The sequence below is a fragment of the Alternaria viburni genome, assembly GCF_023758015.1.
Source record: "Alternaria viburni strain BMP 2772 chromosome Unknown scaffold_3, whole genome shotgun sequence".
NCBI classification, from domain to species: Eukaryota; Fungi; Ascomycota; class Dothideomycetes; order Pleosporales; family Pleosporaceae; genus Alternaria; species Alternaria viburni.
The window spans coordinates 1,470,360-1,491,916 of record NW_026055772.1 but is presented as its reverse complement, the minus strand read 5'-3'; the positions used below and the strand labels follow the sequence as shown (position 1 = coordinate 1,491,916).

General features: G+C 53.2%; 6 protein-coding genes across 6 annotated transcripts; 2 read left to right on the top strand and 4 right to left on the bottom strand.

Annotated features, from left to right (window-relative positions):
- Positions 1-277: 277 nt before the first annotated feature.
- On the bottom strand, positions 278-690 carry J4E79_002116 (uncharacterized protein; the record flags this gene model as incomplete). Its single annotated transcript, XM_049351018.1, has 2 exons — positions 278-480; positions 549-690. 2 exons carry the CDS (start codon positions 688-690, stop codon positions 278-280), a joined length of 345 nt encoding a protein of 114 aa, XP_049214857.1.
- A 457-nt stretch (positions 691-1,147) lies between these two features.
- J4E79_002115 (uncharacterized protein) lies at positions 1,148-4,670 on the bottom strand (the record flags this gene model as incomplete). The annotated part of the gene is made up of 9 exons (XM_049351017.1): positions 1,148-1,188; positions 1,243-1,869; positions 1,933-2,577; positions 2,638-3,027; positions 3,221-3,553; positions 3,604-3,996; positions 4,061-4,109; positions 4,156-4,596; positions 4,662-4,670. 9 exons carry the CDS (start codon positions 4,668-4,670, stop codon positions 1,148-1,150), a joined length of 2,928 nt encoding a protein of 975 aa, XP_049214856.1.
- A 1,448-nt stretch (positions 4,671-6,118) lies between these two features.
- J4E79_002114 (uncharacterized protein) lies at positions 6,119-7,539 on the bottom strand (the record flags this gene model as incomplete). The annotated part of the gene is made up of 2 exons (XM_049351016.1): positions 6,119-6,585; positions 6,648-7,539. 2 exons carry the CDS (start codon positions 7,537-7,539, stop codon positions 6,119-6,121), a joined length of 1,359 nt encoding a protein of 452 aa, XP_049214855.1.
- A 3,910-nt stretch (positions 7,540-11,449) lies between these two features.
- J4E79_002113 (uncharacterized protein) lies at positions 11,450-12,357 on the top strand (the record flags this gene model as incomplete). Its single annotated transcript, XM_049351015.1, has 3 exons — positions 11,450-11,626; positions 11,762-11,822; positions 11,879-12,357. 3 exons carry the CDS (start codon positions 11,450-11,452, stop codon positions 12,355-12,357), a joined length of 717 nt encoding a protein of 238 aa, XP_049214854.1.
- Positions 12,358-12,944: 587 nt separating this feature from the next.
- Positions 12,945-13,577, bottom strand: J4E79_002112 (uncharacterized protein; the record flags this gene model as incomplete). Its single annotated transcript, XM_049351014.1, has 2 exons — positions 12,945-13,018; positions 13,085-13,577. 2 exons carry the CDS (start codon positions 13,575-13,577, stop codon positions 12,945-12,947), a joined length of 567 nt encoding a protein of 188 aa, XP_049214853.1.
- A 5,346-nt stretch (positions 13,578-18,923) lies between these two features.
- On the top strand, positions 18,924-20,828 carry J4E79_002111 (uncharacterized protein; the record flags this gene model as incomplete). The annotated part of the gene is made up of 1 exon (XM_049351013.1): positions 18,924-20,828. The coding sequence occupies one exon, from the start codon at positions 18,924-18,926 to the stop codon at positions 20,826-20,828; it is 1,905 nt and encodes a 634-aa protein (XP_049214852.1).
- Between the last annotated feature and the right edge of the window lie 729 nt (positions 20,829-21,557).

Genomic DNA, 21,557 nt, shown 5'->3' with positions numbered 1-21,557 from the left:
TCATCGGTTATTTACGGATACCCTCCACTTGGCTTTCGACGCCAGACTACCTCCTGGCGCACTCTCCTTTCATATCACTTCGACGCTACATGTATCGAGGCTTTTCTTATGTAGTATATATACTCCGGGTGTAACGAACCACGACTAGGCTAGAGCAATGCTTCCGTCGTAACATCCTAATGCATACGAAGACGAGATTCTCAAACAACTGCAGCGTCTTTGTCTCATCGTCATGAATTATCCTGTGAACTTGTGTCTTGTCCTAACCTACTCTAATCTACTCCGAACTACCCAGCTTAATCTCCAGTACGCCCATGACAGGATTCGCCTTCAACAACTCCAATATCGCGGGGAAGTTCTCGTCCGTCACGACAGTGTACTCGGGCCAGATCTTGCCATCCCGCGTCTTGGTATCCCAGTGTATCCTGAACTCTTGGATCGTCTCTTTGGGGCCGTCGGCGGCCTTGTGCTTCGCCATGACTGTGGTTTCATCGTTAGCGACAAGTCCCAAGCTGTCTGTCTGGTATGGAGTGTGTTCTTCGACGTACATTCGGCGCAGTTGGGGCTCGAGGAGATTGTAGAAGTAATCTGCGCGTTGAGCGACTTCAACGTAACCTTGGAGGACGTGTCGAGCAGGAGGAATTCATGGCGGTTTGAGGGCGGGATCGTGAAGAGGAAGGGGAGAGACATTGTTGCTGTTGCTGTGTTTTCGGTCTGTAGGTCTGCTGGTGTGTATTCAACTCTTCGTTCACGATGCGTGTGTGTGCTTTGGAGAGTCTGGACAGCTTGACAGCTGTTATCACCACAAGACTGCGCTTTGCAGGTTTCATAGACTTCCAAGGTTGGATGCGTGGTACATGGATCCCGATTTACGTCATCGGCATGGGTCGCGCTCTGCCGTTGGACGCGTTGCAGCGCGTGGCTGACAGGGGTGTGTGCCCCGCTCTTCATCTGATTTCTCGTCGTGGGTCTGGATGCGAACTATTGGCTTCCTGCAGACGCAAGAAGAACACGCTGCTTTGAAAGAGCGTAATTTCGTAAAAGACTGTCTTTGCTACCACGTACTATGCGCGCACTCTCTTGGAAAGCACCATCTATAGATCACGAATGATAATGCAAGTACTTCAATCCTCCATGCGAAATCTATCTACAACCCCTTAATCTTCTCCTCTAATGCGCGTTTGATAGCTAAAGTCTTGTTAGCAAAATTCTGATCAACAATCAGGCCAAGAGATGACTTACCGTTGCAGCTCTCATTAGCATCGCCAAACAACATCTTCGTATTCTCCATGAAGAACATCGGATTGGGTACATCGGCGTATCCACTCGCCATACCCCTCTTCATAATAACAACCTGCTTGCTCTTCCACGCATGGAGCACCGGCATACCCGCAATCGCACTACCAGGTTCCAGCGCGATGGGATTAACGGTGTCGTTTGCGCCGATAACAAGTGTGACATCTGTCTCCGGGAAGTCGTCGTTGATCTCATCCATCTCGAGGACAATGTCGTAGGGAACGGATGCTTCGGCGAGGAGCACGTTACATTGTCCTGGCATGCGGCCTGCGACAGGGTGAATTGCAAAGCGCACGTTGATGCCTTTCGCACGCAGGCTTTTGACAAAGTCGGCGAGTGCGTACTGCGCTTTTGATACAGCCATGCCGTAACCGACGACGATGATGACGTTTTCTGCATTGACGAGAGCTTCAGCTGTTTCTTCGGATGTGGTCTTCGTTATCTCGCCCTCGACCTTGGTCTGGGACTGAACTGTGGGGGCTATGCCACCGAAGAGGACGTTGGTGAGGCTTCGGTTCATGGCAACGCACATGATATATGAGAGAATAGAGCCAGATACCCCGATGAGGGCGCCTGCAGAGAAAGAGGTACGAAGTCAGTATATGTCTCACATGCATTTCGTACAGCCAAACTTACCAACACTTGTTAGGAGTGGGTTATCCAGCATGAAACCCTCGGCTACTAATGCGAACCCGGAATATGCGTTGAGTACTGTGATAACAACTGGCATATCTGCCCCGCCAATGGCAGCAGTGGTCGTGTAGCCTTTGACAAAGGACAGAGCTGCGTTCCCAACGAGACATGCTGCGCCGATAAGAGGTGCGCCCGGTGCGTAGGTCAAGAAGGCGCCCATGGTTGCTACGTTCGCCCCGAGCAACGTACTGTTGATGAGATGCCGGCCAGGTAGCGCCAGGGGTTTCGAGCTCATCTTTGCGGCTAGCTTGAGGAAGGCAACGATCGATCCGGTGAAAGTGACACCACCGATGAGAACACCAAGGTAGGCGGAAACCATGTGAAGAGTTGAGATATCACCAGAGTGGCCTAGGACGCTACCGATACTCGTGAGTACAGCAGCGAGACCGACGACCGAATGCAGTGCCGCGACCGTCTGGGGCAGCGAGGTAGGCGTGATCCTCCGTCCGATCATTAGACCAGCAACAGTACCTACCGTAGCGAGACCGGCGAACTGGGTGAGGACATCAGAGGAAAAGCCGACGGCAGCCAGGGATGCGAGAAAACCTGAGAAAACACCAAGTATGCCCAAGAAATTGCCGCGACGAGCTGCATAGTGGTACGAAGTCAGCAAACGTCACACATGCACTTCGTACAGTCGTGACTTACCTGTTGTCTGCGACGCAAGTCCTGACAACGAGGTCACGCAGAGAACACTACTGACAAGGTAACCTGCTTGGACCAGACCTGCCATGCCAGTGGAAGCTGCTGCGATGAAACCGCCTCCAAACAGAGCTGCTGGTACTGCATAAAGCCAGGGATACTCTTTGGGGTCAGTGGGTCGTCTGAACATATCAAGCATACGCTTAGATATAACGAAACCACCCGAGATGTTAACGAAGGCCAATAGAACCGACAAGGCTCCGAGGGTTTGCGGGATAGTCTCGGGCAGATAGCCGCCACCCATAGCGTACAGGCCACCAACTCCGATGATACCAGAGATGGCGTTCGTTACGCTCATAAGCGGAGAGTGCAAGGCAGGTGCAACGCCCCAGACCACTACAAGTTATTAGCATGAACAGTTAGATATCTTAGAACAGCGAAAGCGTAGTTCGAGAGATACATACTAGTAAGAAGTTAGCAAAATATTTTGAAAGCTATTCGTGGCGGCTACTTTACCCTCGGTATCCAATCAGACTGGCCAAACTGAAAATTAAGGCATTGCCCATAAACAGTGGGCCCGTGAATTTACCCAGAGTGAGAGCAGCAGTCATGCCAGCCGTCACGCTAGCTACCTGTCGCGACTGAGTCTGCCACGGTGTGAGGGCAACAGCATTGGCGACTTGATCGGCAGGCGAAGGTGCGGGCTTAGCTTGAACTGGTGGAGGGGCCGGACGTGGAGCTGGTGGAAGGACCTTGCCATTGTAGGTGACGATTGCGCCGCGGGTAACTTCGTCAGTGAGATCGACATCGTAGTACTTCTCCTTTTTGTCCTTTGGGGTCAGTGATAGCAGAAACTTGGTAACATTATTGGAATACAGAGTTGACGACTGGGTTGGTAGACGGGACGGAAGATCGGTGTAGCCTGCGCTCATAGTCAGCGTTGGATCATCTCGGAGAGTCACAAAGACTTACCTATCACAGAGACACCTTTGTAATCTACCATCTGACCAGGTTCAGTAGCTTCACAGTTACCGCCAGCTTCAGCCGCTAGATCCACGATGACGGAGCCGGGTTTCATTGCGCCGAGCATGGCCTTGGTGATAAGTTTCGGTGCGGGCTTGCCTGGGATCAGGGCAGTGGTAATGACGATATCAACCTCTCGGCACTGGTCGTAAAACAGTTTCATCTCCGCCTCGATGAACTCCTTGGACATGACTTTGGCATAGCCGCCAGCTCCGGAGCCGTCCTCGGCGATATCTACTTCAATAAATTCCGCACCTAGAGATTGGACCTGCTCACGTGCCGCAGATCTAGTGTCGAAGCCACGAACAATGGCACCCATACGTCGAGCCGTGGCGATTGCACCTAAAGATAAGTGTACGAAGTCAGTGTTTGTCTCACATACAGTTCGTACATGGGTATTACTAACTCAGACCCGCGACACCGGCACCGATTACGAGGACCTTGCAGGGAGGGATCTAGCAATGTTTAGCAAGGATATGAACTGGATGAAGTGACGATCACCTTTCCAGCAGCAGTCACTTGGCCAGTCAAGAAGCGACCAAAGGTATTGGAAGCTTCCAAAACGGCTTTGTAACCAGCGATGTTCGCCATTGACGACAGTGCATCGAAAACTTGCGCTCGTGAGATCCGTGGGATCATGTCCATTGCGAATGCAGTGGCCTTGCGTGAAGCAATCCGATCAACGGCCGGCTTGTTCTGCATCGGGTACAGCATTGAGATGACGGTGGCGCCCTCCCGGATGGCATCCACTTCGCTGTCTTTTCCATCGATGCTAAGGGCCCGGACCTTGAGCAGGATATCACTCTCTGAGAAGACATTCCTGCGGTCGACTGTCTGCGCGCCAGCTTGCTCAAACGCTTCATCCGTAAACTGCGCAGCACTGCCAGCTCCACGCTCGATGAGAATGCGCGAGAAGCCTTTCTTGAGTAAAAGTTTCACGTTCTGCAAAATAAGGTTGTCAAGTAAGTATGTGTCTCAAAGACAGCGAATGCGAGAGGAGACTATACCTGTGGCATAATCGCGACCCTTCGTTCGCCAGGATAGCTTTCCTTGGGTACTCCAATAGTGAGGTTGGAATAAGGACCTGCGGTGAACGGCGGGGTGCTAGGTAGCTCCTCGTCGTGCGGATCCGATGCCTGCCCGGATGCATACCGCGCGACAGCGGTAACCTGCGAGACATGGTGCTGCAGGGAAAGCGCGGGCGGGTGCGGGCGGCTAAGTCCCCGAAGGCTTGTTGTAGTCAAAGTATGTTTTGGAGAACGATCACCACGTCCCAGCAGAGGTGTTGCTTTCAGACCAGAGGTGGCAGCACACTGCTTCAGAGTAGCAAGTAAGCTGCCCCGCTGCGGGCGAAGGGCAAGCGCCCTACGGCCAGCGAGACAGTTCAGAGAAGGACTCATGCTGTCTCGAATGAAAACGAGCAAAGGGAGAAGCTGTGAACCCGCATCTGTTGGCGAATTCCTTAGTTGTTCCGAAAGAAGGCACGGCTAGCAGCTGAACGAAGGCCAGAATGCAGTGTGAGTGAGCACCACAAGTGCCACGGTTTGCGAGACATGGTGGTACAATAAGGCGGTACCTTTGGGCCGCGTTTCCCTTTCTCGTGTTTGTGTTCTGCCGAATTAAACACGACCGCGCAGTGCTTCCCCGCACTCCTCCACTCTGCCCTGCATGAACCAAGCCCAGGATGCACGAGCGCACGAGACATGTTATGATGAATTTCTCTCCTCTTCATGCGTTCGCGACGGTTTCAAAGCGAAAAAAGGTGCGTCTTGGTTGCTTGACAATAAAGTTTACAATTCAGAACGTTACGGGTCTTTGTTCAGAACGTTGTCCTCTCACGGAAGATGGGTGAAGGTTCCCCGCTCGTGCCAGGCGATCACGCGCTGTGGGGCACAGTCCCGACCGTTTGGTCTATCTTCCGTTCGAAGCGCGCTTGGTATCTTTGGTTCCGTCCACCAACGCATCCTGTCAGCACCTCGTTCAAGAAAACAAAAACATGACACCCTGAAGCTTACGTTGACTTCAGATCACTCACTTTGCGTGTGTGCATCTCGATGTAAGCTGCAGACCTGTTCAGGCGAGCAACGTGTACACGTGGAGCGGTCTTCGAATTCACGGAGTTGACTGTTCGAGTTCCACTGTCGAAATTGTCGTACGATCGAGTGGGATCTTTTGAGCAAGCCTAGTAGATGAGTGGGTTCAATCGGGACGGTACTGAAATGGGCAGAAGAAGGCAAGTTCAAAGAGCACATATTGTTACATTACAACTACCAAGATGCTAAAATCATACTAAGGAGTGACTATGCGACGAGCTAATGCTCAATGTAAAGCCAAAGAGTTATTTACAGAAACGAAGAAGAGTATTAGTCATGATATCCACCGTCAACCATCACCATCTCGAATTTTGGTGCGCCCATGCGATGCAGACATAAGTCGTTGTTGTTGTCGGAGCTGCAGCGAGCGTTTACTCGTCGCGCTTGTTCTTGAAGTAAGACCAGCCACCCCAGTTGAAGCTGGCGTTGACATCGACGTCCCAGGTGAAGGACTTCTGGCAGCCCCACTTGGAGGTACCACCGACGCTGATGTCGAGGTTGGCCTGGGTGGCAAGGAACTTCTTGGTGAAGAGACGGCAGTGGGTACCGAAACCCTTGCCGTCCTTCTCGAGGTAAGCAGCCTGGAACTGGACGCAGCCACCCTTGTTCATGCCGAACATGGAGAGCCATGCGCCAATGATGCCGTGCTTGCGGTTGACCTCGTTCTGCTTCTGAGCGTAGGCAGCGCAGAGAGAAGGATCGAAAGGACCGGGGAAAGTAGTCTGACCCATGCAGTAGGGCTGCTGGTTGTGGAGCTTGTGGCCGCAAGATTGGGGCTTGCTGCAAGAAGGAGGAGTGGGAGGGTTGTAGGTACCCTTGTTGTAACCGTTGGAACCGACTAGAGGTAGAGGGACGAAGTCAGTATATGTCTCACATGCACTTCGGACAGCCAGAACTTACCTATCACGACCTCGAATCCATCCTGGCCCTGGCCGACGTTGGTAGCAGACTCCTTCTTGACATCCTGTCCCCAAAGAGTGCACTTGAAGCGAGTGACAGAGTCGGGCTTGTCGCAAGAGCACTGGCGCGGGTTCCACTTGGGGTCACGCTCGATGTACATGTTGAAACCAGTGCAGGTGGAGGTAGAGTCGCATTTGGCGGCGCAAGCAGCAGTGTCGTAGCTGGTAAGCTCGTAGTATCCGAGGTAACCGCTGCCCTCAACGGAAGCGCTGAGGTCGACGAAAGAGGAGGTGTAGCCAGATGGCGACTTAGCACTAGTAGCCATCTTGTGGTAGACCTCGTTGTTCTTGAAAGCATCGGCAGTGTCGGGGGTGGTAGGTGGGCCGTAGGCGTTGGGCTGAGCAGCACATGGGTCATCGGGGTTGATGAATCCGCAGTAGGTGCCGACCTCGATCTGAGTAGCACAAGCGGGATCGGCAGTGAACGCGAAGGTGTTGGTCCAGCTGACCGGGGTGCACGAAGATGGTGCAAGGTTGGTAGAGGATGGGTTCTCCGCAGGTGCGGCGGTGGGAGCAGGAGCAGGAGCCTTGGTAGGAGCGGGAGCAGGAGGGTTGTTCTGCTGGTTCCAGTTCCACCAGAAAGTAGGGTCGCGTGCCTCAAGCTGGGCACCAACGGTCCTCTTTGCCTGCTGAGCAGTGGCAGCGCCGGTAGCAGCAGCGGCGGCAACGTCCTGAGCCTTGGCCTGGTTGTAGGCCTGCTCACTGACGACGCCTGCCTTGGGGCCCTGAGCGAGGTTGTTGGCCATGGAATCGAATTGGTTGACATCGAATGCCTGAGGAGCAGGAGAAGCGGCCACGAGGGCAGCAGCCCCGAGGAAGAGAGAGTAACGCATATCGAAGGATCGAATAGAAGAGTAGCGAAAGTAGTGTAGGAGATTGTAGTAGTGAAGGACCGATGCTGATGAGCTGATGATGAGTTACTGCCCAGTGTGCCAGAGGGTCTTATATACACAAGAGGCACATAGTCATGCCCTGTCGACCTCGGTGGTTGACTACTGATTTGAGATCGATGTCATGGGTGGAGACGAAAACATGGCCGGTAAGTTCGACCTGTCTTCCTGAAGGAGTTGGCGGCAGTGCCTGGAAACAATAGTCCACCAAACTTTAGCCTAGCTCCGGGTGAACTGTCGTGGTCGCCAACGCCAGGAACGTGCAGCACGCATGCAGGTACCGAGGCCGCCGCCAATGAGAGCCCAATGGCAGGCTGAGTCTGGACCTGATAGATGCAAGTTTTATCAGCTCAGCTCGTCGCGAAATGATGAGGTAAAAGGCTTTGCTGTATCTCTAAAGGCCATGGTGTTGCGATGCGATGCTATACAAACCTTTAGGGCAGTACTACAGCAAAGATCGACACACCAGAAATGATGCCGCTGCAGGTATCGACGACCCGAGGCTTTGCATCACGGTCAAAGCGAATCGCTAAGCGAAAGCTTAGTTTATTTTTGATCCCGACGTCGTCCCGAAGGGTTCTAAAGGCCCACTTATCCGGTTAGCTCAGAGACTACTGTTGGACATATCAATAGTCCGCCTCCAGGGAAGCAGACTTGCGCGCGCAGAAGTCCCGATCAGCTCATCAGGGGTAGACTGTGTGTGTGAACGTTTCAGCGGTGTTGATCTTATCAGCCTTGCCTAAAGCGACTTCTTTGTTCGTTCCGTCGTTTACACCCGTTGGGGGATCCTCCGCGATGGATTTCCTCAGATCTTGTGCTAAGCATCGGTACTTGCATCGATTTGCACATGGATGGCACATTGCGAGTAAAGACGCGATCGCTCCGTGATAGCTGGGATGCCACCATTACTATGCTTCTCTGCCCCCGCGGCGATGCGAGGCACGTGAGCGCAGTCGGAATCTGAGTTTCTTCGGTCAGGAGCTAGATTGCTGAGCTAGCCATCTTCATTCTCTGGAGATGTGACGATGTGGATGCTCGCGTAAAGATGCTGTCGATGGACGTCGCAGAGGTCATGCAGGGAGTCGCTGCGTACCGTGGGACTCTCAGGGGCCCGAATCCCCTACCCTCTCTTGGCTGGTGCCCGGCAGATCTCGCGTACCCGCTCGTACACCGGTGTATACGCTGCTCGGCCATCTTTCTGGGCCGAAGACCGGTTCTGACGGTATATGGCGAGTAACCTCATACTGGGTCCCTTGTCGTCTTAGCAGTCTGGTGTTGCGGCCTTGCTGTTCGTCTGCTTGATCAACACTCGTGATGGCGTTCGTGCGTCTCAACACTATCGATAGTTGCTAGACGGGAGTTGTTCCCAGGGTCACCCCACGATGCACTGCTGTGCGCTGGCGGGATAATCGACGATCTAGCACAACTGTTGCTAATCCTGTGGTGATGGACTCCAGGAGACAAGGAAAATCCGGTGTGGATCGCTCCGGAACACACGGAGTGGAGACTGCCTAAACGGCTCGGTCGATCTCGCTAGCGCCCTAAGGTTTGGCTAGGCCCTGGCATTGCTCAGCCTCACCACGCTTCTACTCCTACCGCGATTGAGCGTCAACGGCTGCCCTGTCACCATCTCCCAACTAAGTCCGTCTGCGTTCCTCAGCTGTCTTGCCAATGCTCTGGCCCCTCAGTGTCGTCTGTGGCTTGACGTCAGGCATGTCCCGCCATCTTGGCTTGCGCCTCCGCCACGACTTTGTCATCGAATATGTCGGATTAATCGCGGGGTACCAAACACATGCTCACAAATAACTCAGCGACTCATGCTGTAGGTCAGCTCACTTGTTCAGCTGGAACTAGGCTTCTGCAGAGTCTGAATCAAAAACGCCACCGCAAATAGACCAACTCACTCTCGGTATCGCGAATGCGAAACGTAAACAAGCCGAGCGCATGAGCCACTTGGGCCTCCTGAGCCACACCTCGGCCGGAGGCATCTCTATACGGTGTCGCTGCCGAGATCCGCCTAGCTCACTGATGACGGCGAAGGGGTTTCCTTCGGACTTAACAAACCGTAGCGCCCATTGCTCAGCGCAACAGCGAGGATGTACTCCCTCTCCCACGCGTAATGATCGACGCCCCGGAGCGCATTGTCGTCATCTGTTTGGTAGATGAGATCGCAGGATCTGGGTATTGGGTACATCCTAAAAACCACAAGCTCTCACATAGTGGGAGATTTCCTCGGGTTCCAGAGCTGGGCTGCGAAGGGTTGCCTCGTCGTCTCGTTCATTTCGTCTCAATACATGCGTAAGGGCTTGTTGCAGTTTCTGACTTCGATCGAGTGTGGCAAAGACAAAGCTTACCAACGAGGTAGCTGTGGAGTACACTACTATAACGATCCTCTCAGCTTGCGTATTTGGTGTTCCATGGAGACAACCGATTTGTTATCTGACCTTGAAAAGCTGGCACGTGGATGCATGACAGTGTTCGCATACAAGGCGGACCGTTCTCTTGATCACTCCGGGCACTTCCGTATCTCCTGGTGTGGCAGGCCTTCTTGCTATGATCTATGAAGAGCGTACTGCGAGCGACTACAGAGCTTCGTGGACGATCCAGACCCCCGGAATGTCTTTCTGTCTTGTGCGGATGAGCCAATTGATCAGCACGGCGTGGAATTGTCTTCGCGAGACTCTACCAAACACATGAGCTGAACACAACGGCAGCATCAACAAGTCTTGTGATTCCGTATATCGAATTATCCGGAGGCGAGAACGTTGCCTGAACCGAGATTTGAGGCGAACAGAACCCCCCGACGGATCGATTAATGTACATCCATATGCGAGGAAATTGAGACAAGTCAAAACGAGTGGAGATGGTTTTACTCTACTTGTCTATACATTCCTTCTTGAAGCCGCAAGCTTAGATCACCGTATGGCTGATGATCCCGGGTAAACCCTGCATATTGATCGGAAGAGACGAGCGAGGATTTACCAGATCGCATATTACCCAATTAAGCGACCCGTTTACCGAGCAAACATATTGCGCGTTAAATTACGGAGTACCAGTCGAGACCAAGCTCTGTAAGCACAATACCCCAGAAATTTGGGAGCTGGATATGGCTATACTATCCGAGCTCGTCGGTTTGGCTGCCGGCCACGCATCACCTGATCTTCAACTCCACCCCAGGTGGGGCGATATTGCCTCACCGATGCTGGAGACTATTTTAAGCGCGTCAATCCGCGGCAGAGCACTATCATGCAAGTCCAGAGCCTCGCTGCACGCAACATGGCAATCAAAGACCCATCCAAGCTTTTCGTATTCTCACTATAATGCTTTTTTGTCCTCTTGGATCATGGTGCCACGCCACCACCGAAAGGCCGCCGAGTGCAACAGACCTCTGACTGCAACGCAGATCACTGCCTTTGTAACTTGCTGGCCTCCATTCATCTTCAGTTGCTCTTGGTCATACTCTCGTATTCATCATATCGTCTAGGTCCCGATTTCGGCGGCACCAGATCATTCAATTTAAGAAGCAGCTCAACCACCCTGGCTCAGTGTTTAGATACCGTTGTCTTAATACCGAACTACTCCTCCCGAAGCTAAATTTGGTAACTGGACTAGCTCTTTCGAGGGCACATTGTCTCCAGACTACCGCAACAGCCATGTCGGAACAAAGTCGAGGCGGCATAGCGAGGCACTGCACGGCATGATGGTCTAAAACCGTGAAAAGATGTGGTGTATAAAGCATGTCTCCATGCCTTCTTGTTGAAACCCATCGCAGATCTACAGCCTTCACTACCAACACTCACTTCAACGCCCACCACCACCACCACCAACGGTCTTTGTCTCCGCACGAGCAAACATGCACGCCAAAATCGCTGCTCTCCTCCTCCCGGTCCTCGCCGCGGCCAACCCTCTGCCCCAGACTACTTCTGAGGATGCTCCTCCCGCAGAGCAGATCACTATCGTTGACACGTCATACTCTGGTAACGGATGTCCTCAAGGCTCCGTATCCACCAGTACCTCGACGGACAAGACTGTGAGTATCATCCCAACACTCCCATGCTGGGCTTAGGGGACGGATGTAGTCTTACTTCCGCGATCCATGGCACTACATACCCCCAAAGGACTGGAGAGTCGGCATGGTAAGAAAATCAGCTCACACTACAACCAGGTCATCACTTACGGATTCGATCAATTCCAGACCTACATCGGTCCCGGCACTGTACCAGCAGGTAGGATCGAACCTACATCCCTCAAGGGAAACAAAATACTAACAATCCTCCCCCAGACCGCAGCAAGAACTGCCAGCTCCACCTAAACTTGAAGTACCCAGGCGGCTTCCAGTACGCCGTCGTAGACGCCACCTACCACGGCTGGGCGCGTCTCGACGAAGGCGTAACCGGCAGCTTCATCACGACCTACTACTTCTCGCAAGACGCCGGCAAGACGCAAACCACGCGCATGTCGGCCGTAGGCGGCGGCGCCCTCCTGACTGGCCAAGTCTACACCAAGCAAGACAGCGTTGAGACCACGGCTACCATCTGGTCGCCCTGTGGCCAGAACGGTATCCTCAACATCAACAACAGAATCTCACTTACGAACAAGAAGTCTGACCAGGCGGGTGAGATGAGCAATGATGATGCTACTGTTGCTTTCACCCAGCAGCTTCATGTTGCGTGGAGGAAGTGCACACCGACTGGATCGGGTGGCGGAAGTGGTAGTGTTATTGGCATTGGAAGCCCCAGCGCGAGTATCGACTTTGAGTAGAACGTGGGTTGGAGTGAGTGTTAGGTAGTGGATGGTGGAGTGAAGGTGGTTAAGGAAGGACAATGATGGGTTTCGACTTGTAAATAGTCGGTTACGATGTTTCTGTTTAGTTACAAATGTCAAAGTAGTTGCTTTCTGCAAAGGCCACTCGGTAACGTGATTTAGAAGACTTTCGTCTGCCCCTCAATATTGCAGTGGCCGCAGAAGGGTGAGATTGCTCGTGCCGTCAATACTTCTTTTTCTGAGAAGACCTGATTGGATAGGTGCATACGACTTTCGAGGTTCAGAGGTATGAGAGATTAATTATCGTGCCTTCTTTACCTCCAACTGAGGCCTGCATACAAAGCTAATGATATCATGCATCTAAACCGAAGAAAGACAGCAAAGTTTCCCTCATCGAGCCCGCAAAGTCCTGCAGCCCGATTGACACCCAGCCCAGGCCTCGGTCCAACACCAACCTCGTAGTCTCACGATATGGTCGTCCCACATGCAACCAAAACACTTGCTTCCCCATAACTCATCACGATGCCCAGAAGAAACCCTTTAGTCGCACAAGAAGCCACCCAATATAAGACCGAAACATAGCACTACCGCGAGATGCGCCGATCCTGAATGGAACGCAGAACCTCGAGCCAACCACCATCGTCAACATCGCCGTCCCCTATGTATGCGACAAGAAAGTATCAGGAAACTGAAGAAGATCAATAGGTTGCCACTAGATACTTACCATTGTATGCAGCCATGCTTGACGAAGATCCACCCCCATTAACCACAATTGGGTTGCTATCGACAACATGCACTGCCAAGCCGTTGCCTGCAGACGTGACTGGTGGGTCGGTAGCAGAGCTACGAATCCGGATGAGCGTGATCCGTATCCGATAGGTACCAGCCTGGCGAATGACGAGCTCGGGAAAGCGCATGTAGCCTACACCATGGGGGTCGGCCATGTCCATAGAGGCAATCGATCCGTCTGCTTCATCATCGTTGAACGGGTGAATAGAATCGAAGACACGCCCAGTGAGCAGCGCATTGAGAGCATTCGTGTCCACAGATGCTGGAGTGTTTGGACCAGGTACCAGGGCGGCGACAGCAACCAGATTAGTCGAGTCCGCAACCGCTTCATCTGTGTCCGCGTTGGTGGTTCGTAATCGCACGACGATGGATCCAGGCAAAGTCTGACCAACCCGAGCAGTTCGTGGTGGCTGCACCACGATGTCCATGGCGTACCGGATCTCTTCCGGAGACAGGGAATGCTGGTCTGACCTTGATCTTCCTGAAGTGCGGGCGTTTCCGGAGTGATGTCTTGAACGAACGGACCTGCTTCCTAGCGCCCTTGGTCTTGCGACGTCAGCCATCGAGGATGTGGCGTTGGCTAGCTGATGATCAGTCTCGCCGTTGAGTAATCCCGCGATACGAGCGGAGCGCCTTAGTGACGCGTGGCTTCGGCTGTTTCCGACGGTGTTGTGTCGCGAAGTAGTTCTGGAATTGGATGCTGATGGAGGGTTTGACGTATCTCGCCGAGAAGATGCGCCGCGGGTGGGATGTTGGTTTCTACCTCGTCCACGTCGTGGGCCCCTTCGCATCTGAAGAAGGCTGAACCTGTTTCTCTTAGTAAAGTTTCATTAAAGACTGTGAGTCAGACAGATGATAGCTCTGCTGCTATGTTGTGGAGTGCTGTCTTTTGTTGTTGAGGCGGCCGGGAAATGATGTGGGAAAAGCAAGGAAAGTAACAAATTGTTGGTGTCCAAGTTGACTGAAAAGACTGTGAAGAGACTCCAGCATATGACGAGGCCTTATATCAACGATACGCGGTGTTGGATAGTAAAGATATAGGAAATGAAGTCAAGCCACGAGTCAGACCTCTCATCTAAACTCGCTTGGTGAACATGGGGCCGCCCCTCCATTAGGATGACGATGAATCGTTCGGTGCAGTTGAACCCAATACTAGGGCCCTTTAATCTCATAGCCGCCTAGCAGAGAGCAAAAGTGCAGCAGCAAGCGATATTTCGACGGATATAGGCAGAGGTTGAGGTTTGGAAGTCGCTCGCCAGCCCGCTTAGGCCCCCGGTACTGCCCCACATCCCGGCGGCCCTCCAGTGGAGAGACTGCCCTTTGCGCCTGCCTCTGCGCTGTTAATGCAGCGATGCGGCTAAAAGGCGGGCAGCTATCCATGCGCGGAGGTCGGAGAGACGCGTACAGCAGCGGACAACGGACGGCCAGAGAAGGAAAAGACAGCGCGGAGTGTGTGGTAGAGATGCAGCAGATGGTGTTGCAGGGAAATTGACGAATGTGATGCGTCACAGGAACCCGGCCGGCCATGTGGCAACAGGGATGTAGGATAAGGACAGGATGAACGAGCAACCAAGCGAAATGAACTGCTCACCTTCTGCCCTGTCACTCCCGCCCGCCTGTTCCTGAGCGTGTGCGGGATATTATTTCGCCGGTCGCTGGTGGCGTGGTACGATGACGCTGCACTTCTTGCTGTGCGAGTCGTGCCTGGCGTGACTTGACAAGGTGATGCCAACAGCGGCTGTGCCTCTATCTCACTGTTGCAGCGTCGATATCGGCTGGGCAGGGGCTTCTTTGGGGCCTCTAGAAGGCGCCGGCTTTGTCAGAGTCCTGGGACGTTCTATGCTGCTGCTGTATATTAGCCATGCTTTGCCCACACAGCCAGACATGTCTTTTCTCATCCAACACCATTGCTGCTTTGCATTGACGACAGAACCGCCAATGGGGCGCCATTTTTCCAGGACCACACCCTCTGCAATCAATGGAGCACTTCCGACGTACCTCTCCTTGGCTGCCGTGTTCGACGTCAAGCACTATTCTATGCACACGGCTGGAGACAAGCCTGGAAGCGGCGTCGGGACGTCGTGGACCGTCGTCGATGGCGGAGGAGATGAAGATTGTCTCACTTGATGAAGGAGTCTGAAGCCAATGCCTTGGAGTGCTGGGCGGCAGTCTGCTTCCTGTAGTCAACCGACCAGCTCAGAGACGGTGAGTACGCCGTCTTATACAGACTCCTCGGACTGCCAGCATTTAGAAGACTTTTACCTGTTGCAGTGGGCTGCAGGTCTCTCGTGGCTTGCCGCCCTGCGCTATTGGTCTGAGCTGAGTGTCGCCCAGTTCCAAAACGCGTCCACCTGCTTCCATCTTTTCTAGCATGGTGATTGACGCCGCCCCTGTGCGTGTTGCGCATCGGCTTAGCGTTGCCGCCAGCATCATGTCGCCCATGGAGCTCTGGAGTATGGCGTTCTTGATGTGCATCTCCCAGCCAGTAGCGCCGGTCCGCCCTACGGCTAGCATCGCACGATTGCCGATCCGAGGCACGACCACGGACCAACGTCATGGTATAGCTGCGTGGCCTCTGCCAGACCACCAATTACCGGCCCATCGCCCTGGTATAAGCCTGCGTGACACGCGCCGCTGTACTTTGCGGCATCGCCATCAGCTTGGCGGAAAAAGACAAGTTCTTACCTCAGGCCTCAGCAAGGACATTGTCCGTGCGCGCCTGCCCTTTTGGCAGCCACCTCCAGCTACCATGAACATCACTTCCGCAAACCCCTCTCGAAGAATTCGATGCAGCTCTCGGTGCCATTACCAACGTGCTCCGAAGTTCTCCGCAAGTCAATGCGTGCCAGGATAGCAATACTCGGAAGCTGACCCTCGTATTACGAACGGCTACGTGCAGCTCTCACATGGCATCTTAGACATCTGTCAGCTTCATGGAGAGCTGTTTACCCAGCTTTACCGGATCGTGTAACACGCCCTACCTCGATTTTGCCGTCCTCCCGGTCTGTCTTCCGAACGTTGTTACGCAAACCGGTTCTGCAGGGTTCCAAAAGGAATTTGCCGCATCCCCATCATGTGTGGCCTTGTGTACAAGATCTGCTCACACGAGATTTTCATCACGGCCGATATTTGGCTTCGAGTTAACACTATATTTGTCACTCGTATATTCTTGAGCTCTGGATCATCGATAACTTCGAGACATCTTACTTCTTGAGACCCTGGTCTGTGGTCTAGCATTCCCTCCAGGCTTTGAGGTTTTCCAGCACGACCGGTCGTTTGACAGGGCGCCCCTGTCCCTCACCTCGTCCCGCCCCCTAGTGGCCGCATTCGATTTGCGCAACATGCGCGAGAGCTTGGGTAGGAAGGACGGCAAGGACTGCTCACTTTAGCGCCGTATGCAATCTACTAAAGACTTGATTTGTCGAACCGTGGAGGCTGAAAATGATGTGGTGCTTTCGCGGAAGCGGATTACAGCGACCGCAACCAGCTGACTGGACAGGCTCTTTCTTATCACGAGATCCGACAATCTGGGACCTACTCGTCAACCTGACCGCTAGATGCAAAACCTCGCCGAAGTTTTGTCCAGGTCCCACTTCATCAACCCTCTTTCAGACGCTTGCGCTTCCTTTACTCCATTTCGCTATTACAAAGCTACACGTCCATAACAGCCACTTATCGATTACCTTGTTGACCAATCGATCGCTGCGTCCGCATCATGCGTATAGCTCAATGCATAGTCCTTCTCTCACGACTGAAGTTCATGGCTATCGAGCAGCTCATCAGCAATTTTTTCTCGAAGCTACCTCATCAGAAGCGATACTCGGGATGTGCTACTCATCTCTATCATCGACTCCGTCGACCCCGACGCATGCGTGATCAAATCATAGCCATGTGAAATGATCGCATGGCGTACCGCTCCCTTCCCGAGGAAAAGCAAACATGGAACTTCCACATCGGGATGTTCGTCTCAGATGACTTCCAGATTACACGATTCCATCTGCATCAGATCTGTCTGCAAACCCAGGCATTCCGTTGACCATACAGTTGGGAGCGCCCCGAAGCCACTTCAGAGTCGCCTGGATCCCCATGCGAGTATGTCTCAAAACATCCAGAGGTGCGGAGATTAAATTCCTGTACGACGTTGCGCACATCGCCGCTCTTCCAGGTACACTGCGACCCTGCGCATGCAAGAATAGATTCTGGGTTCGAGATCGTACAGGCTCATGGAAGTTCTAGCGCCTTCAGAATCTGCCACCGGCTTTTTACATAGGCAATGAGCAGAGATTGCGAACCACGCCCACACAGCAGCCAATTCCACTGTCCGCGGACGAGGCCCTAGTAGCCAGTTCCTTTGGATCTACCCAAACAGCTACACGGGATCAGCTGCTAGCATGAGCGACGTCAGACTGTGAGAAGACCGCACCCATATCTTCACGCTGGTGTGTGTTCATACAATCGAAACACATCGCCTCATTCAGTCAAGGTCAAGGCGGGCTCCAGAGATCTCGAATCAAAGGCACTTGAGCCCGGGCCTCATCACTCCATCCGGCATACTACCTTCCAGACCCTGCCGGCGCATCATGCGTAACTGTGGACGAAAGCTCGCATCACTCAAGCGCTCCTGCAGCCTGCCGGGTTTGACGTCTGCAGGAAGTTTTGACATCAAGTAGTCAGTACGTCCTCAATCTCAGCCGCTTCAGACTGCGCGTTCATCGATCTTGTAGAGAAGCTTTAACATGCCGCTAATTAGGCAGAATCTATCTATCAACTCTACTGCAAACAGCTATTTGGTCACACTGGCAAGCACCAAGGCTGTTGATGTTGCAGGTATCGAACAAGGCAACATCTTTGGAATCGCGACTCAAGAGAACGCCTCAGGTGGATACAGCACCCACGACCCCATGCGACTACCCGAATTTCTTCTTTGCATCAAAACGTGTAGGAACATCTATTGAGAGGCGTTTGACGGCTTATGGGTACCACGTAGGACGTGAGATCGCGGTACGCGACACAGAACTCCGACACTACGGGTCCATCGTGCCTACGTCAGTGAAAGCGCCAGTCATAGCTTGGTAAGACCAAGGGCGCGCGTGCTAGATACTACAGTACAAGACGGGGCTTCTCGTTGATATTCGTCTCTACAGCTACTGCCACAGTATTCATCGTCCTCTTCTTAGTGCGCATCCAGCGGTCGGAGTCAGCATCGACGCGTGCGTCCACGGGAGCGAGTTTTACAGTCTGTGGTGTTTAATGATACGCCAAGGAGTAGGAGTCGCAATGACTTGCTGTTGAAGTCTGGGATCGGAAGCGAAGAACTGGTCCGTCCCAATCAACGTGTCCGTTCAAGGTTTTAATGCGCTCTTCACAATACTTACAGCTATGTCGTGAGTCGATTATATTCATGTGTAGAATAGTTAATACGATAGTACGACAAGTATACGGCTGTGTAAACATTGCGACCCGCAAGCAATTCTCATGACACTGCAACAAATCTGAGGTGTGAAACGATTTTACAGGGCAGAAAACGGCTCCTTCTCGGGGCCACTGGCTGCTTGCGTCATGCGGCAGTCGCGTGGTTCTGTTTGGGACCTGCCTTTAACCAGTGGATCGCAAGGGCCGCCCCTTCACCTCGCCTTTCACGTACCTCCCAGAACATGAGGTGAAAGCTCTCGGTGTAAGTGACGTAGGCTATCGCAAACTTTTTCTTTTGTTTGTTCTTTTGGCACTTACCTACGTCACTGCTACAACCTGCCACACGATAGACCTCCATCAACATGTTTCAGCGGTGCGCGCGATTCATCGGCTTTCGCAATGCCATCGTCTTTACGGCTGGCTTGGGCGTCCTGCTTCTTTGTAACAGCGTCTTGTTGCTCTGGCAATTCCGCTCGCCTTCACTACCTGCGCATCGCGACAAGCTGATCCATCATGGTCCAAGCACGCAGCAAATGCACCCCATCGACGAGCTCATGGTAGACGCGCAACGCAAATTTGAAGAGCTCATCTCAGAACGAACATACGACCTAAATTCGGCAGCTGAAGCATACCGACAAAGGCGCGGTCGTAATCCACCACCTTACTTTGACGCCTGGTTTGAGTATGCGCAAAGACACGATGCGGTCATTGTCGAAGGACTGTTCGACCAGATCTACCGTGATCTAAGACCTTTCTGGGGTGTGTCTGCAAAGAGTATGCGTGGCTTTGCACAACACTATGAACATCGCATCTCCGTAAGAAACGGAACCGCCACCAGGACGGAAAACCAGGGTCCAGGCACGCCGACGGACCGTATGTTCGCGTGGTGGGACATGGTCAGGCGCATGGAAGGCTTGCTACCTGATCTCGATATCGCCGTCAACCTTATGGATGAGAGTCGAGTCATCGTACCGTGGGAGGAGATGAGCAATTACACCGAGATTGAGACCCTGACGAGGAAAATACTGCCCGGTGACGAGACCATCTCTGAGTACGGCAGCTTCCAAGCCTTGGATGAGACGTCCGGAGAGCCACCTCAGGTGAACTGGATGGGACCGGGCGAGCCATATTGGGAGTTGGCGCGGAAAGCATGTCCACCCGATTCACCTGGCCGGAACCAAGTCGCCGCCACGAACCTTGCTGGACCTCCTCCTTTTCCTCGGGGCTATCCAGAGCACTCGTTTAAAGGCTACGTGCAGAACTGGGACTTGGTGAGAGATGCTTGCCAACAAAAGCATCTACAAGAGTCCCATGGAACATTCATCGAACCGGTTTCGATATCAACGACTCACGCTCTAGTGCCCATCTTCGGTGAAACGAAGTTGCAGCAAAATTCGGATATCCTCATTCCTCCCGCTGCCTATCTCTCTGAGGCGTTTGCAGGTGGTGACTACTCAGGCACAAATCGCGATGGCAAGAATTGGTCGGAGAAAACAGCAGGCGCTGTATGGCGGGGTGTCGCCAGTGGAGGTCGTAACAAGGCAGAGAACTGGACGCGCTTTCATCGGCACCGCTTCGTTTCCATGTTAAATGGGACATATGTGCACAACCTTGAGATGGACTCAAAGGCAGCGGAAGGAGGCCAAACATACAGCCCGCAGTCATACACCACGTATCATCTAGAAGCGACAAGACACATGAACATGGGTACTTGGCTGGACCGGATTGCGAATGTCGGCTTCACGGACCTTTTGTGCTTCCCACAGTCTGGCAAGCGGACTTGCGACTACAACGAGCAGTGGTTCGGGACTGTAAAAAAGGTCCCCATGTCCAAACAGTTCGACTACAAGCTCCTCCCTGATATTGATGGCAATTCCTTCTCTGGGCGTTATCTCTCCTTCCTACGTTCGACGTCCGTCCCTATCAAGGCGACGGTCTACTCCGAGTGGCACGACGACCGACTGATACCATGGCTGCACTTTGTGCCAATGGACAACTCATTTGTCGACATGCACGCTATCTTGGACTATTTCCTAGGCACTGGAGATGACCATGTGGCGGTGCTGTATGGTGCCCACGACAAAGCAGCGGAGAAGATCGCATTTAGCGGCCAGGAGTGGGCTAACAAGGTTTTACGACGCAAAGAAGACATGGACATTTACACTCTGCGGTTATTGCTCGAATACGCCAGGCTTTGCGACGATAACAGAGAGCAGCTGGGCTTCGCTGGACACGTAACCAAAGGCAGCTCAGGAGACAAAGCATGAGAGGGCAACAAGAGACGCGAGCCTGTCGTTGGGTGGAAGTACACATGACATGTGAGCCCGACTCGTCCTTCTGCATTGACGGGCCTGCATCTGACTCGACCTGTATACGAGCCATGCATGGCGCATGTAGTACCTGGCTGGCCGCGGCGACGCGCAGGAACATCAGCACGCATATGTGCCGCCCTGTAGGTTATGCGCATGTCAGAATCTGGAGGCACAAGATCCGAATCGTGCGAGGCGTGCGTATACGAGCCTCATGTCGACGCCGTGGCACCTTTGTTGCGCGAAATCGGCGATGGCACAGATTGGTCTGGACTTTCGAGGCACTTAGGTTTTGTAATTAGAGCTTTTTCTTGGATGAGGTGACTCGAGGTGATGCTATGTGATGGTGAGTGATGAGGACGGTGGCTGCGACGATGGCAGACTGGGGGCTCAGGCCATGTTCAGCCTCACGTCGGAGCCCCTCCTAAATTTTATACTAGCGCGATTGCTCGCATCTCTCGCGAACCATTGACGCATCGCAGCTACCCCACATCTGGCATGCAGCAAAGCCTGGCAAATATTTGTCGCGCCAGACTTTTTCCCTCTAGCAACGCTTGTTTGACGAGGCCGCTGGCGACTCGCTCCTTCCCTTTGACTCAGAGACGCAGCCGTAGTCCAGTCATACTGACACAGCCTGCCCTTAAGCCCACCACCCCGCGCGCGTCCACCCTCCACACGCTCTCCTCC